Here is a 15047-nt window from a genome sequence, read left to right on the forward strand (position 1 = left end):
AATAGCCTATTACTGAAAATTACTTTTCTTTTTTGAGATGTATTGTATAGGTTATCAAACTCGTTACAAATAAATAACAACCTCGTTAAAACCATTCAACATGGAATGCGTTTGCAGTCAGTGGTTCAGAGAGTCCTCTTTAAAGACCAATTTTAACCCCATCTCTTATTTCTGTTGATCTATTATTATGGTTTATTATTATTATTATTATTATTATTAATAAAATTTTATTGTTTTGACACTTCTGCACTGGTCATCATTTAATGAATCATTTAATTAGTTCAACATTGAAATTATGCATGTGTGCTGAAATAATACCATTGCGCCCTCTGTTGGTCACTCACTAATAGTCTGTATTTGTTGGCAAAACTGTAAACGATGCAAATTTCACTGTTTATCAAATGTTTATAAGATTAATAGTGGCTATGACAGAAGATAAACTTTATGTAGCCTTTATTAGTCTGTTTGTTACTTTACTGGGTGATGTTTTTCTATAGGCTACATTTTTGTGTCACACACACATTAGGCTATAGAACAGAAGTAGACAGTGCATGACTTTGCCATAACCTCAACAGGCGGATGAATAAGCTATCGTTATTACATTAGCGAGAAATAATTATTGGTGGCTACTGATGTGAGTAGCAGTTTACGTGTGCGTGTTTCTCTTGTCAAACAGTTTGGAAAGAGCATCTATGACAAATATACAGAATACATCAGAGATGGTGAGTATAAAACAAGACTGGCTGTTTTAATGAAAGGTAGCCTGGATGTGAATGCTGTGTTCAGATTTACATATTATGAATATGAATAATTATCCAGCAGCAGACGTGAACTAACCGGAAATCCTCTTTCAGATTTGACTCTTTGATCATTCACAAAATGAAAATCACTCAGACACATACAGTAGAAGTATAGATGTTTTAAGACGGTTGTGGAGGTACGTGTACATGTGAAGCATTCCACTTGCTCCAAAGAATTAGGTTCCTGTTCCTGCTTGCTGGAGTGATTTGTTCAAATGTGGTCAATATAATATTACTGTGTTCTTGCTTTAGTGTTTGACCCTAGCTGAAAGTCCTCTGTGGAGAAACTTAGTCTGAAAGTCCAGAATGGTAAACATTGATGATCTATAAGGCAACATCAAACAGCTTTGTTCACATACGGTATATTATTAGACGGTATTGAACTTAAACATAGTCTTTCTACGAATGGTCTTATCCACAAACTAACACGGATACCTGCACAACTGTCTTTCAGGAAATGTTTCAGTCAATTCAAAATAAAAGGTCATATGAATCATGTTTTCAAAGAAAAATATTAAACAATTGCTTATTTATTCTTCGGCTTAGTTCACATCATACTCCAGGGTCACTCATGATATGTGGCATAATGTTAGTCAAGAGACTCACCAAGCAGAGGCAATAATGATGTGTGTGGGGAAATGCTCTTTTCAGCATATAGTGTCTTTGAAGCCGTCTGGATGGAGCTGTTAACCTGACGCTGCCAGATGGATTAAGTTGTTCACATTTGTTTCACAACCAACATTTGATTGTGAATTTGTGGAACAATGCCGCCCCCATCTGGCAGAGTCAGGCTATGGAGCTGTAGCCATGGACCAAAAAAACACAACACAAGAAGCCAACATGGCGGTATAGTTGTATTAGCAAGTTTCTTTTTAATCCACCAATTCATTACAGGATCAGGATTCACATCACAACACACATTATACACATAGCCCTTACAGCAAAGACTACCGGTATATATCGACAGACACTCGATTTCATATAGGACCAGTCAAACCAGAGGTACATGTAACTGTAATAAAATAAACTCTTATGAGGGTTGACTGTGGATTCCAGTTCCTAGGAAAGCAGTGTCACAGAGAATAACCAATCTTCTTGCATCAGTTATTTAGCCTCATCAGAACTATATACTGTAGTATAGTAGTGTCAGACTATATAGCATCATCACTGGTGTGCATGTAGTGTTTCACCACTCAATTTTATGAATGCTGGTTTACAGTATGTGCATGTTTTAAACATTTCATAATGCTTTTGCATTGGTTCACAAGAGTCTTGTTTATGCTATAGTTAGTTACCCTGTATATGTTACACTGTATCTCTGTAGCATGCTCGGTACGCATTCATTCACTTTATCACAGGTATGCTGTGCTTTGTTAAGTATGACACCTGAGAGCTGGTGGTAAATGTGTGAATACTCAACTCCGGTCACTGACCAGCCCAAAACACAGACTTAAGATCCACAGCTGTAAGAGTTATGTGCAACCTAGTGTTCCCATCCCAAAGCACCCATATGAACAAAGACACAACAAGGCAAAACAACACTAACACAAATGATACGTTGCTGACCCTCTGCACATCTGATCCCGGTGATAAAGGCAAATCGAGGATGCGGCGATCGTGTAGGATAGACACCAATTAGACCCTGAATCAAGACACTTTCCCTCATTAAATTGTAATGGGTCTGGGCAGAGCTTACTCAATAGATTTATAAAGAGAGCAATCAGCAGACATACGAGTAAGCAAACCTCCAAGAAGAATAGAAAGGTACAAAGTATTTTTTCAAAACATAGCAAATAAGATTCAGATTTTCATCACATACTTAAAACACACAACCAGCAGCCACAGTTTCAATACTGGCTGCTTGATAATTAACAAGGAAACGCACAGTGTAAGTTTTAAGACAGTTCGATCAAAGCTGAGCTCTTTTGAGTGAAATTCTCTCTCAATACCAGAGCCCATGCTGTCCCAGGTCCAGTGGTGGGACGCCTCCGCAGAGCACGCGATGAAGGTTAAAGACCAACAATGAAACATATGCAAGCAGAAAATAAAGATAACATTTCTTTATCTTTGGGTATACCGGCTACAGGTAAACATGTCCCTAATGCCAATTATGTTTCAAAATGAGTTTAGGCTGCAATTCAGAGTTAAGTCTGCACAAAGTGAGTATTTACTAGGGATGCAATGATGATATTGTTTCAAGTATAATACCGCGATATCAAGCAACCATGATTATGGAGGACCCTTGTGTAAATGTTCTCATATTAGTTTCAGTCAATAAGACGATATTTTTCTGCAAAATACTTGTTTGCTTGTTTTTGTGAAGGGCCATAGTGTGTTTAATTAAGGGGGGATTAATACTGTGAAATACTGCATACCGTGATATTTTGGTAGATACAGTACTGTGAAATGTAATATTGTTAGTTACATCCCTAGTATTTACAGTAGGCTACTGTAAAATCAAAACTACAAGCATTATTCAGACCTCAGACTTATTTGTAAGATGCACCTCTCAGGCACAAGGGGTGCTGTTCGCCAAAATGATTCATAGTGCCAACTCAGCATCTTTTAGGATGCTCAATATTCACTCTTGCAAGGAGGTCAAATCTACTCTGGACTTTGTGGTATTCTGAGTAAAATCTGAGAAAATAAAACTATTCTGTGTAATAACGGGTCCTAGTCTAAAACAAGATGTGAGAGGTCAGTTTGGTTGATTTGTGTAATAATTAAACTCAAAGGAAATTCTTTGCTTCAACTGATAATCTTGTGATTTATAAATTATTTATACTCCCAGCATACTAAACGCTTGGGCTATCAAAGGCCCGTTAAAAAAAACTTGAACACGTACCAGATTCAAATTAAACCAATTCCTGTAAATATATAATTATCATCCCAAATAATTATACAGTAGTAGCTTGAGGCTATCGAAATGAGTACCGTAATAGCCAAAAGCAGCTGATTAGGTTCAAATTGTAATGGTAAAGAAATATAATTAAAAAAACATCAGACTATTTGCTGATCTGTGTTGTATTTGTCTACAGTATGATTGAAGATTTCAGAGACAGTTTCTTTCAATAAAGATGATACAATAATCCACTTCAATCGACAAACAGATCAACACAGCACATAAAATTAAATGAGGAAAAATATACAGGCCTACATTTGCCATCAAATGCCACACTAGCTTAATTTGTGATGATCTTGACGACAATGCCTGAGTGAGTACCCTACTTGACTTTTTTTTTTACAATAGCAAATTGTCTTTAACTCATTGAGTGCCAAGGACGTCGATCGACGTCAAAGTAAATAGTGACGTAGAGTGCCAAGGACGTCGATCGACGTCAAATGCGTTTTTTGACGGTGGGACGTGGATCAAAGCCTCAGGCATCTCCTGTACAAATATTGTAGCTATTGAAGGTGTATAACCTATTTTACGGACTCATTAGGTGGCGACAGTGCTCTCCAGATTAGAGAAAGGTCCGGAAAACAGCAGGAAAAAGCCCCGTGATGAAAAAGAAACCGCTCATGCTGCAGCCAGAGCCATATAGATTGCTCTGTCTGGAGCTGACGTTGGCTGCGAACAGCAGTCAATCCGCGCCCACAACTCAGCCCCTCTGTCTCTGCTGTATAGTTTCTCCACACGATTAGCCGCCAGAAAAGCAGCACCGGACGCCGAAGGGCCAAAGCATTCTCAGCAGTCCGGTTTGGCTCTTCCGTGTCGCGCTGGGAGCCGGCGCACAAAAACGGAGGCTCCGAAAATAGACTGGGTGCGTGTTAGGCTGTGTGTTAGTGTGGGGAGGAGTTTGCAGCTGAGGGGGGGGGAGAGGGGGGTGGGGCACGCAGGCACCACACAACTACACCACACAACTACATCAGAAAATATTAGCTTCAGACTCAGTGAATGTGCTTGAAATGCTTAATTTCACAAAAGGCGGAATAACTCAGCTTCTAATTTGAAACGCCTGTATTTGCTCAAAACGACCTATCTTCTCCGGCTCATAACTAAAGAACGGAAAATGGTATCAATAAACTTTTTTTTGCTGATGATACAATAGAGTCAGCTCGTTCTTTGTGCGTGTTCGGTGTTTACATAGTAATATCACACAATATTCTGTGGGCCTCGAGAAATCACTGAAAACACTCTGAAACTCTGGCACTGGGAGTGTCCGTTCTCCAAAAGTAGCTGGCACTCAATGAGTTAATGAAACCTACATTCAAAGCTATTTACTGCTTAAAGCGGTTTCTTAAAATTAAAGGCAGGAGGTATTATGCTTTGAAAAGCACCTTTCCAATGACAATGGGGTTAGGACTGTGCACAGCTGATAAAGACTTTGGATATGCTGCCACAGATGGGAGGAACCAGGAAGCTCAAGTCTGAACATGAAAAACTATCTTTACGTACAAAACTGAAGTCAGCCAACTCTGAATCGCAGCCTCAAAGTCACCGTGCAGCATGACCCGAAGGTGAAACGTGCACAACACTTCACAATTACATTCATTTCTATTCTATTCCGATTCCCTGCAAGGCCCGTAGGCAAAGAGAAGACGCAAGTCCCACTCTGCTGTCGACAAAAGATTCATCACAACTGACAGCAGCAAAAACAACAACGGGAGACAAATAATAAATACAACTCTTCAGAATTAAAAACATAAAACAAAACTTCTAATGTATCGACTCAAAATGAGGGATTCCATTTACATGTCACCTACCAAATCACAGATTGAATCCAACGTCTACCTATATGGAAAATACTCAGTCAAGACAACAGGGATGCAGCAGTTTCAGTACATAAACAAAGTCGGTAACATTATTATGTGACAGAAAAGAACTGGGAAGGAGGGGGGATGGATGAAAGGAAAGAATATCCCTCTAGAGACCTGAAGAAAAGAGAGAGGGAGGGGGAGAGGTAAAGAGAGAGGGAGGGGGAGAGGTAAAGAGAGAGGGAGGGGGAGAGGTAGAGGTGCCTCACTCTGGAGCCCCGTCTATCGTTCCTGTCATCTTCTCTTCGTCCCCCCGTTTCTCGTGCTGCAGTCTGGCATAGGTCACTGCGTCTCCCCTGAGAGAGGGAGGGACAGAGAGGGAGGGACAGAGAGCGAGAGGACGCGATGCCAGAGAAAGATGGCAATAAAAAAGTAATATAGAGGAGAGGGGAAGAACAAAGGAGAAGCAGGTATGACAGGAGAGGTTAGGCACAATGTTAATTGTAAGTTGATTACACGGTTCCACTTGTCAAGTGAGTTAAAATGCATGAATAAAGTGATTCGTTAGGGTTGTTAGAACCTCCATGCATAAGTCAACAATCGTATTAAGTGATCATAATTTGACATAACGCGTTTTAATTTGAGGGCCTATTTTAATGTGAACCTTTAGGAGAGTAAGTGTTTTTATGAGTGAGACATCGAGAGAAATGAGAAAATTACAAAATGCCTGCATTGTGTAATTACATTCAAAACTGAAATTATGTCAAATATTTGCTATTCTTTTCTGGTCTGTTTTCTTAAGATCATTTATGACTACTTCATTACATGTTGATACTAAAACAGAAATCTTACTTTTTGCCTAAAGAGGCGAGGCCGTACAGGACGCCTGTGGCGAAGGCAATGGCGTTCCCAAACAAGGTCGTAATGCCGAAACTCAGGAATACGGGAAACAGTGCCATTCTGAAAGAGCCGGACAAATACAATAATGTCAGTTTATCTGGCATATTACATAATATGCTGTAGATAAAATAACTACATGCCCAATATGCTGTCCACTCCAACAGCTGTGCAAATAACGGAAATTGACACAGCAACATTACAAAATGTTACATTTTGAGTCACAGTAATGTATAGTGAAGTATAGTCTTCAGTGACTTGTTACACTTTGAGTCACTGTAACGTATAGTGAAGTATACTCTTCAGTGACTTGTTACACTTTGAGTCACAGTAATGTATAGTTAAGTATATTCTTCAGTGACTTGTTACACTTTGAGTCACAGTAATGTATAGTTAAGTATAGTCTTCAGTGACTTGTTACACTTTGAGTCACAGTAATGTATAGTTAAGTATAGTCTTCAGTGACTTGTTACACTTTGAGTCACAGTAATGTATAGTTAAGTATAGTCTTCAGTGACTTGTTACACTTTGAGTCACTGTAAGGTATAGTGAAGTATAGTCTTCGGTGACTTGTTACACTTTGAGTCACTGTAGTGTATAGTGAAGTATAGTCTTCAGTGACTTGTTACACCTTGAGTCACAGTAATGTAGTGAACTATAGTCTTCAGTGACTTGTTACACCTCGAGTCACTGTAGTGTATAGTGAAGTATAGTCTTCAGTGACTTGTTACACCTTGAGTCACAGTAATGTATAGTGAAGTATAGTCTTCAGTGACTTGTTACACCTCGAGTCACTGTAGTGTATAGTGAAGTATAGTCTTCAGTGACTTGTTACACTTTGAGTCACAGTAATGTATAGTGAAGTATAGCCTTCAGTGACTTGTTACACCTCGAGTCACTGTAGTGTATAGTGAAGTATAGTCTTCAGTGACTTGTTACACCTCGAGTCACTGTAGTGTATAGTGAAGTATAGTCTTCAGTGACTTGTTACACCTCAAGTCACTGTAGTGTATAGTGAAGTATAGTCTTCAGTGACTTGTTACACCTTGAGTCACAGTAATGTAGTGAACTATAGTCTTCAGTGACTTGTTACACCTCGAGTCACTGTAGTGTATAGTGAAGTATAGTCTTCTTCAGTGACTTGTACAGCCTTGTAGAGTGCATGTGTTCTTGGTGGCTCACCCACAGTAGAAGACAGCTTTCTGCCAGGGTTTTAATTTGTCCGCGCGTGCTGCGACTGCGTTCGCAAACTCTACGAACTGGCAGCAGAATGGCACTTCACACAGGAACAACACACAGGCGTTCAACCTGGAGACGGGAGGAGAAGAAAACAGCCATCACAAGAATGCTCCTGTATTGTGCGGTATATGTACATGTCATTTTCTGCAAGTCTCAAGTTTTTGAGCTAGAGTCCAAGTCAAGTCTCAAGTCTTTGAGCTAGAGTCCAAGTCAAGTCTCAAGTCTTTGGTCACAAAGTCCAAGTCAAGTCTCAAGTCTGTCATGGATGAGCGTTCTATCACCCGCTGCATGCCATCTGGTCTGCTTAGAACAGAGGTTCCCAAATGTTTTTTAGCCAAGGACCCCTTACAACAGTGATACTCAACTTGCGGCCCAGGGGCCAGATGCGGCCCCCGATAGGGTGCAGAGTGGCCCCCTGACCATTTTCTAACTCCAGCTAAATTGACAAATATCGCAGCCTGCTTGCCACCCAGGTACTTATGTACTTACTGTAACTAACTTAACGTAACCTCCTAACTAATTATCCTGTGTGCACAAAGTCGACCTGCTTGGTTAATTGTCTTTTAGAGAGAGATCCTTCATTGATTTGTTTGGGAAGAGGGTTTACTCTGAACAGATTTGAGAACTGAACTGAATTGAAGAAGTGAAAAAACTGAATTTCTAACTTTGGTTATTTTTTTTGTTGTGTATACCTCCAATACACTGGATATTGTGTTTGCATTCTCACTCTGATTATTGCTTTACATTCTGCTTGGTGGTTCAGATTTATGCCATGTGGGTTCATGGCAGAGTGTAAAAATCTTAAACATTTAAAATTGTCAGGCTAAATTCTGGCTGGCACCCCAAAAACCTACAATGCGCTACAGAAAAATGTCTATAATTCATGTTTGTTTATTGACTGGCCCTTAGTCTCCTGTCATTTTGCAAAAGTGGCTCCCGGGCAAAGCAAGATGAGTATCCCTGCCTTACAAGATAGAATATATACCGGGACCCCCTCATTCTGATTTGTGATTTTGGGCTAAGCTTAATTGTTTCCACGGTAACGTGATTGACTTTTAAATTGACAGGTTTGTTAGAGTAGAATGTAATCCATGAACCATTTTAGATTTGAAGCATCAAATATTTTCGTTGAAATATGAAGCTTTTGCAACAACAAAAAACGTTTTTATGTTTATTTTCCTGAAGACTTTTCGCGGACCCCTTGCAAAGTGCCACGGACTCCCATTTGAGAACCACTGGCTTAGAACACGGCATAGCTAAAACTAGCTAAAACCAAGAAATTCAAAGCATGTGCTGGTTATAAACAAATCAATCGATCGATCAATCAATCAATGAAGAGTGTTCACAAGTCTAAAAATCTCGAGTCCTTGTCGAGTCTCAAGTCACCGTGTGTGTGCGACTTAAGTGTGACTCGAGTCCAAGTTGCAAGTCCAATTCTCCATCTCTGGCTGACACACACACACACACACACACACACACACACACACACACACAAGCATGTCAGTGCGCAGGTAAACACAAGAATATAATGCAAAATACCCAGATGCTTCATGGTGGCAGCTTTGACGTGTTGAGATAATTTGGTTGCGTTTGGCAATTTAGCATTTTAGATCCAAGCCAGAATATAATTGCACAATGAAAGCATTGTTATAAACTGAATAACAACCATTAGGCTATTAAAGACAATAGGTTAATTGTGCAACTACTGTACTGTACTGTATATTCTGAGTTCAAATGAATAAACGTTGTATTGATAGATCAGTGGTTCTCCAACTTTTTCACATCAAGGACCCCTAAACTGAGAGAAATTAGACCACGGACCCCCATTTGATATATTTTGTCCCAATGTCCCTCAACTGATAAGATTTTTGCTTTTAGATGTTTTATTACAGAAAGTGTATTAAACCCATGAACAAAATTGTCATATATTCTGTCATTGTGTTACTCACGGATGGAATTATAGTGAAAATAAACAATTCACGTTTTTGCGAGCGTGGGTGAACCCAGCCTTCAACGTGACGTCACAGACTGTGCCTGTAACGGAAGTTTCTTTGTGACTGATAGCTCATAGAGGTCACGTGGAGGCTGGGTTTACCCAGGCTACGTTTTTGCTGGGGGACCCCTGGAACCCCCTCAAGGACCCCTGGTGGTCCCTTTGAGACCCACTGGAATAGATGACTTTCTACTTGAGACCTTAGATCAAGTTTTATTATTTTTGTCACTGTATACTGTACATCATTGGACATGTACCAGCAGTATTTAATAAGAAACATTTGGCTCCTGATGAATTTGAGCTAATCTTCTTTCTTTCTTTCTTTCGTGTATCCTCAGATGGCCAACTCAGTGTCATGCAGCCACGCCCTCGTCTCCGGTCCTAAGTCGAAAAGGCCAGCTTCTGAGGGTGGGCTGTATAGGGGGCAGCCGGTGATAATGTGCTCGGCAGTCTGTTCAGGCTCGCCACACTCGCATGCCGCACTGTCCGATAGGCCCCACCTCTTGTCCTCTTCAGGGATGACTTGAAGCGTCCGACGCCAGAGCGCAGACGATTCAGTAGGGTCCATAGATGGCGTGGCATGTCTTCTCCTTTTACACCGCCTCCTGGGTCCTGGATGTATTGTTGAATGCGGGAGGGCCCAGCCATCTCCCACATCTGTTCCCAGGATGCTGCCAGCCAGGCGTCTCTGGACAAGTCCTCAGGGATGGAATGTAGCATCTCTTGTGCTGCCTTGTTGTAGGGATGGCGAGACTTGAGCCTGCATGGTGGTGCCGGTGTTGTTGTGGCTTTGTGCAGGATGTGCCAGTCGTGCTTCTGGGCTTTTCTTGCCAGGGCGAGGGTAGCCGCATCCCGTCGGAGACTGGCTGGGGCGATTCCAGCTAGGACTGGCAGGTAGGTGAGCTAATCTGTGTTTCCTACAATAAAGTACTACATTGCAGTAAAGTACTTACACCATCCACACTCCAGCAGCGATGTTTAAGGGGTTCACGGTGACACACATCCACACTCCTGAGGTGGCACAGGCTGTGAGATTTGGATCAGAGAAGAAATGTTACAATCATCAGAGTATAGTAACTATCGCCACAAAAGCAGAGTCTAACAAACACAACGTCTAGGACTGTCTGTCATTATTAGTGTAAAGAGACAGACGCTTGTGTCATCGTTACACAGGGAATATTAGACTTGACCAGGAACAAAAAAGACATCTACAGCATTGTTGAGAAACAGTGAGGCCTGCATATTTATTATCACGCATCTCAGAGGAGAGGACAGATCTTATTAGGGCTGGAGGCGGTAATTCAATATTACATAAACGAGGAATTTGACTTAGTGCAAGTATGCATGCAGCGCAGCAGTCACATTGTAAGGGATATTATTTGAAAATGACAATTTTATTTGACATCACACCTAATTACCATGAGATGAACATTCATTTGATTGATGTGATTTTACACGTGACACATGAGGCTTATCATCATAATTGATATATGAATCCTTATGATTATTGTGATATTGATTTCAACCATATCACCCAGCCAGGCCGAGATCTTACTGAATGAAAATTGTTTGTGACTGCATCTCTAGCAGAGATCTTATTCCCGCACTCCTATTCAGAGGTATAAATATAAATAATACAGACTCATATTTTCATATCAATGCTGCCTGATGACTGCTGTAGAGCCAACAGAGAATATGGGACATGTAAATACAATATGCCAAGCAAAAGCCCCCATGAATTGCAGGACCCAGACACAATATACCATAGCTAAGCTGACACACTTTTGCCACTGGCACGCACACACAGCAACCACCCTTACACCAGCACTGGTACATGTCACATACAGTATCAGGGCTCAACTGTTTTTGTTTTGTTTGTTTGTTTTTCATGGTCAGACATCTACTTGCCCAAAGTCCAATTTTACTTGCCCCTATACAACTTGTTTTATTTACAAGTGGTTATCAAAATAAAATAAATAATATAAAAATAAAATATGTTTAATAAAATAGAATGTATGTTTAATCTTTTAGAGGTCGACCGATAGTGGATTTTTAAAGGCCGATATAATAATAGTTTGGAGCAGCAAGAAGCTGATAGCTCACTAATCAGCCTATCGTATCAACCCCCCATTTTTATTGTATTATTACTATTATTATTATTATTATTTTACCACTTGCACGATCGGGCAAGTGAGTTGCTAGATTTACTTGCCCCTGAATATACTCTGTGGTGACTCTGACACACACTAATTTGTCATGAAATTTGGAGCGCAGTTGGACCACCAATTGTGAGTCAAAATGAACCATACCAACATGGTATCCAAGATCCTGGCTGGATCTTCAATGAGAGCAGGTGGGTGAGTATGCCTGCCTGGTGCCTGGTGCCTACAGTATTATGGACTAACTGCTGGGCTAGGCCACTTGTGTGACCAGCAGCGGAAGATCCATGTTAGTGTATCCTCCTGCTTTGGACTCACAGCCTACTGAATAATACAGAGTGCATTGAATATGCAGTGTTCCAGTGGGTGAATGTGATACAGGTACTGTTACTCTGGTGTCATGGTGAAGAGACAGACAGAGGGAGGAGGGCTGCAACGCTGGCAGAAAAAGCAGACCCTTCTCCCACTGAGCTCCTGGGGTGTCAAAAGTATACTGTGGTCCTGATGTGTTCAACTTTGCATCCAGAGTGACAGTAGGAATAATAAGAAATCTGATATAATGGACTGGCTATGCTGAGCTAGCTAACGTAAAGTCCATGGCGGCACACAAACATTCTACAACACAGATGTTTGCTGTGCCATGGCTGTCTGTCTTTCTTTGGAGATGTTTGGTCAGATTCAACGTGTTCAATCCGTGTTTGTCTGTGTTTAGCCCACAGCACAACAATCACACATTCTCCCGCAACTGCCAACATTCTTGTTGTCATTAACATTGAGGGACATCAGTGCACTAGACTAGATGGATGAAACAAGAACACTGCCAAACAATTACTTTTCCAACTCGTTAACGGTTACTTACATATTCCTCCCAAAACCCCGGCTATTTTGCAGAGCCATCGGTACCACCATGTCATGCCATCATCCTCCGGGACGGTTGTTTTGGTGGGTGCAGCAGCCTCCTCGGTGCTCATTGTGGGTAGTTTAGTTAGCTGTTAGCTTAGCGTTACCCCAAACCAGTGATTCACAAACAACAAAACCCGGGGTCTAACGCGATCAACTACGCTAAGAGTGTTGGCGTTAACTTGTCCAAGTTACGTATCTGGCAAAACAGTGCCCGTCAATACTGTCAAATCAATATACACATTGACAAGAGTTCTCTGCTATCTTTTCTCTCTCACAAAGACTCCCCCAGTCTGTCACTAGCTAAACCCGGCTAGCTGACGCTACAAAGCACCGCCCCACCACTACACTAGCAGCAGCTAGGAGTGGATTTGACCAGCGACAGGCAGCATCAGTCCCTACAGTTAAACACAGACTGTCCTTAACATTGACTAGGCTAGGTGTAGAGGCTACACTATTGACAGCAGCACTTTCTTTCCCTGGCAGTTTCAGTAGGAGTATACTATGCTGCTGCTGCTCAGTCCGTTGTTCTCTCTGCTCTCCCCTGATGACGTCAGCGGTGTGTGGGAGGGATTCCATGTGCGTCATCATGGTTTGTTTACCACACGCGGGGCACGCGGGGTGTGTTCATCAGCTGGGTTGGGGCTAGTGCGATTTTTCCTGTTTCCTGTTCCTGTTTTAGAAAGTGAATGAAACCCATGACCAACATAATCATACATTCTGTCAGTGTTACTTGGATGGAGTGAAAACAATGATTCTCCTTTTTTGCTGGGGATTCCCCTGGAACCCCATAGGGCAGTGGTTTTACTTTGTTTCGAACTCAAGCTCTCACTAGTGCCTATTACGCTGCGTACGCAGCCCTATGGAAGACTGTCATTTTGCTCCAAAATTACTTTTCATTAAAACCGACCACCCACCCGTAGGTGGCGTGGTGCCCGCCTGGGGCTGACGTGGCCACCCACCTCACCCACGTGACTACGTCACGTCCTGTCAGCCCCAGGGTCCGCCACTCTACGTTTCTTCCAGCCACTGAGAGGACGTGTTTTCAAAACCTCCGCGGTTAACTCTGAGTTAGCGCTCTTAACATAGCTGTAGATACTAGGCTCGTTCCGTCTTATTTGCCCACCTTGAAGAGGTTTGCGTGGACGAGGTAAATCAGGCTTCGGGGACCCGATCCTGTTCTCTCCACCAGCGGCGTCGGATCAAGTCATCTAAAAGCTAAGAGTGTCTTCCTTTTAGTTAACTGTTTTATTGCTACCGCTGTGTAGCTGTGTTTAACGTTCCCCGATGGGGCAGCGTTATCGGATTGAGGGCTGACTAAGGTCAGCGCTCAAAACTGTTAGGCTAGGTTGCATACGTGCGATTAGCTTACTGTGTAGCACTAGAACAATAGGCTAGTTAGCCCAGTTCTTGCGGATAGCTAGCGTGCACCTGTGTGGTTAGCGTCCGTGTGCTTGTTATTAGGTGCGGCTATATTGTCAGAGCGCGCACGTTACTCCGGCTGGAGTAACGTTAGACAGATAGATAGCTAGTTGCTCAGTGCAGCTAGCTTGTACTAGCTTGTAGCACTCCAGCTATCTTCACCGTTGCAAGCTACTGTTAAAGGTTAAAGCTTACGTGGTGTACTCCCGCTAATTCCTGGTTACAGTCGGCGGGGCTTGTTGCGAGTTAGCTTCGCTGAACTCGCGCATGGACCGGGCGGCGACCATGAGAAAGGGGGGGACAGCTAGGAGCTGTGTTAGCTGTGAGGCTACTCTGGCGAGTTTCGACCGTCACAGGGAGTGTGTGTTTTGCCTCGGGCACAACCATGCTACAGATGCGTTGCTGAAGGCTGACTTTTGCCAGACCTGCAACGGCTTCACCCTGGGCGAGCTGCGGGAGAGAGCTTTGCTCTTTGTCCAGGTGGGACCAATGCTCAGCCATGCACCTCCCGAGGGAGGCGCTACCGCTGGGTCCGATCACTCGGTCGAAGGGGAGCTACCTGACCAGGTCTCTCCGGCCCAACCTGAGCAGCAGACGCAGCGAAGCTCGGTTCTAAGTTGGGGGGATGAGCCCATCGATCCCGTGTTAGAACGGGGTGGGCTCTTCCCGTACGACCCCTTAGTCGTCCCGCCCCTAGACACCCCCCAAGAGGAGATGTCAGGCGGGGACGACTGGGACGGTGTAACCACTGTCACCTCTCTGGTAGGGGCCCGCTCGGAGACGAGCGTCTACGAGCCCTACCAGAAACAGTTTCAATGGGTGATGTCTAGGGCCGCAGCGAAGCTCGGCATCGCTCGGGCCGAACCACCCCCGCCCCCCGAGTCAGTGCTGCTGGGATGTTACTTCCAGCCACGCCAGGCTCCACAGGCGCCCCGCCCG

General features: G+C 42.8%; 1 protein-coding gene across 1 annotated transcript; it reads right to left on the reverse strand.

Moving 5' to 3' along the window:
* Positions 1-4509: 4509 nt before the first annotated feature.
* Positions 4510-13170, reverse strand: cacfd1 (calcium channel flower domain containing 1). The gene is made up of 5 exons (XM_083640915.1): positions 12646-13170; positions 10581-10653; positions 7578-7703; positions 6351-6458; positions 4510-5854 (listed from the first exon to the last, which is right to left on the reverse strand). The coding sequence occupies exons 1-5, from the start codon at positions 12755-12757 to the stop codon at positions 5764-5766; spliced, it is 510 nt and encodes a 169-aa protein (XP_083497041.1). The 5' UTR covers positions 12758-13170; the 3' UTR covers positions 4510-5763.
* Between the last annotated feature and the right edge of the window lie 1877 nt (positions 13171-15047).

Source organism: Poromitra crassiceps (assembly GCF_964638095.1).
Source record: "Poromitra crassiceps genome assembly, chromosome: 8".
Taxonomy (NCBI): Eukaryota; Metazoa; Chordata; class Actinopteri; order Beryciformes; family Melamphaidae; genus Poromitra; species Poromitra crassiceps.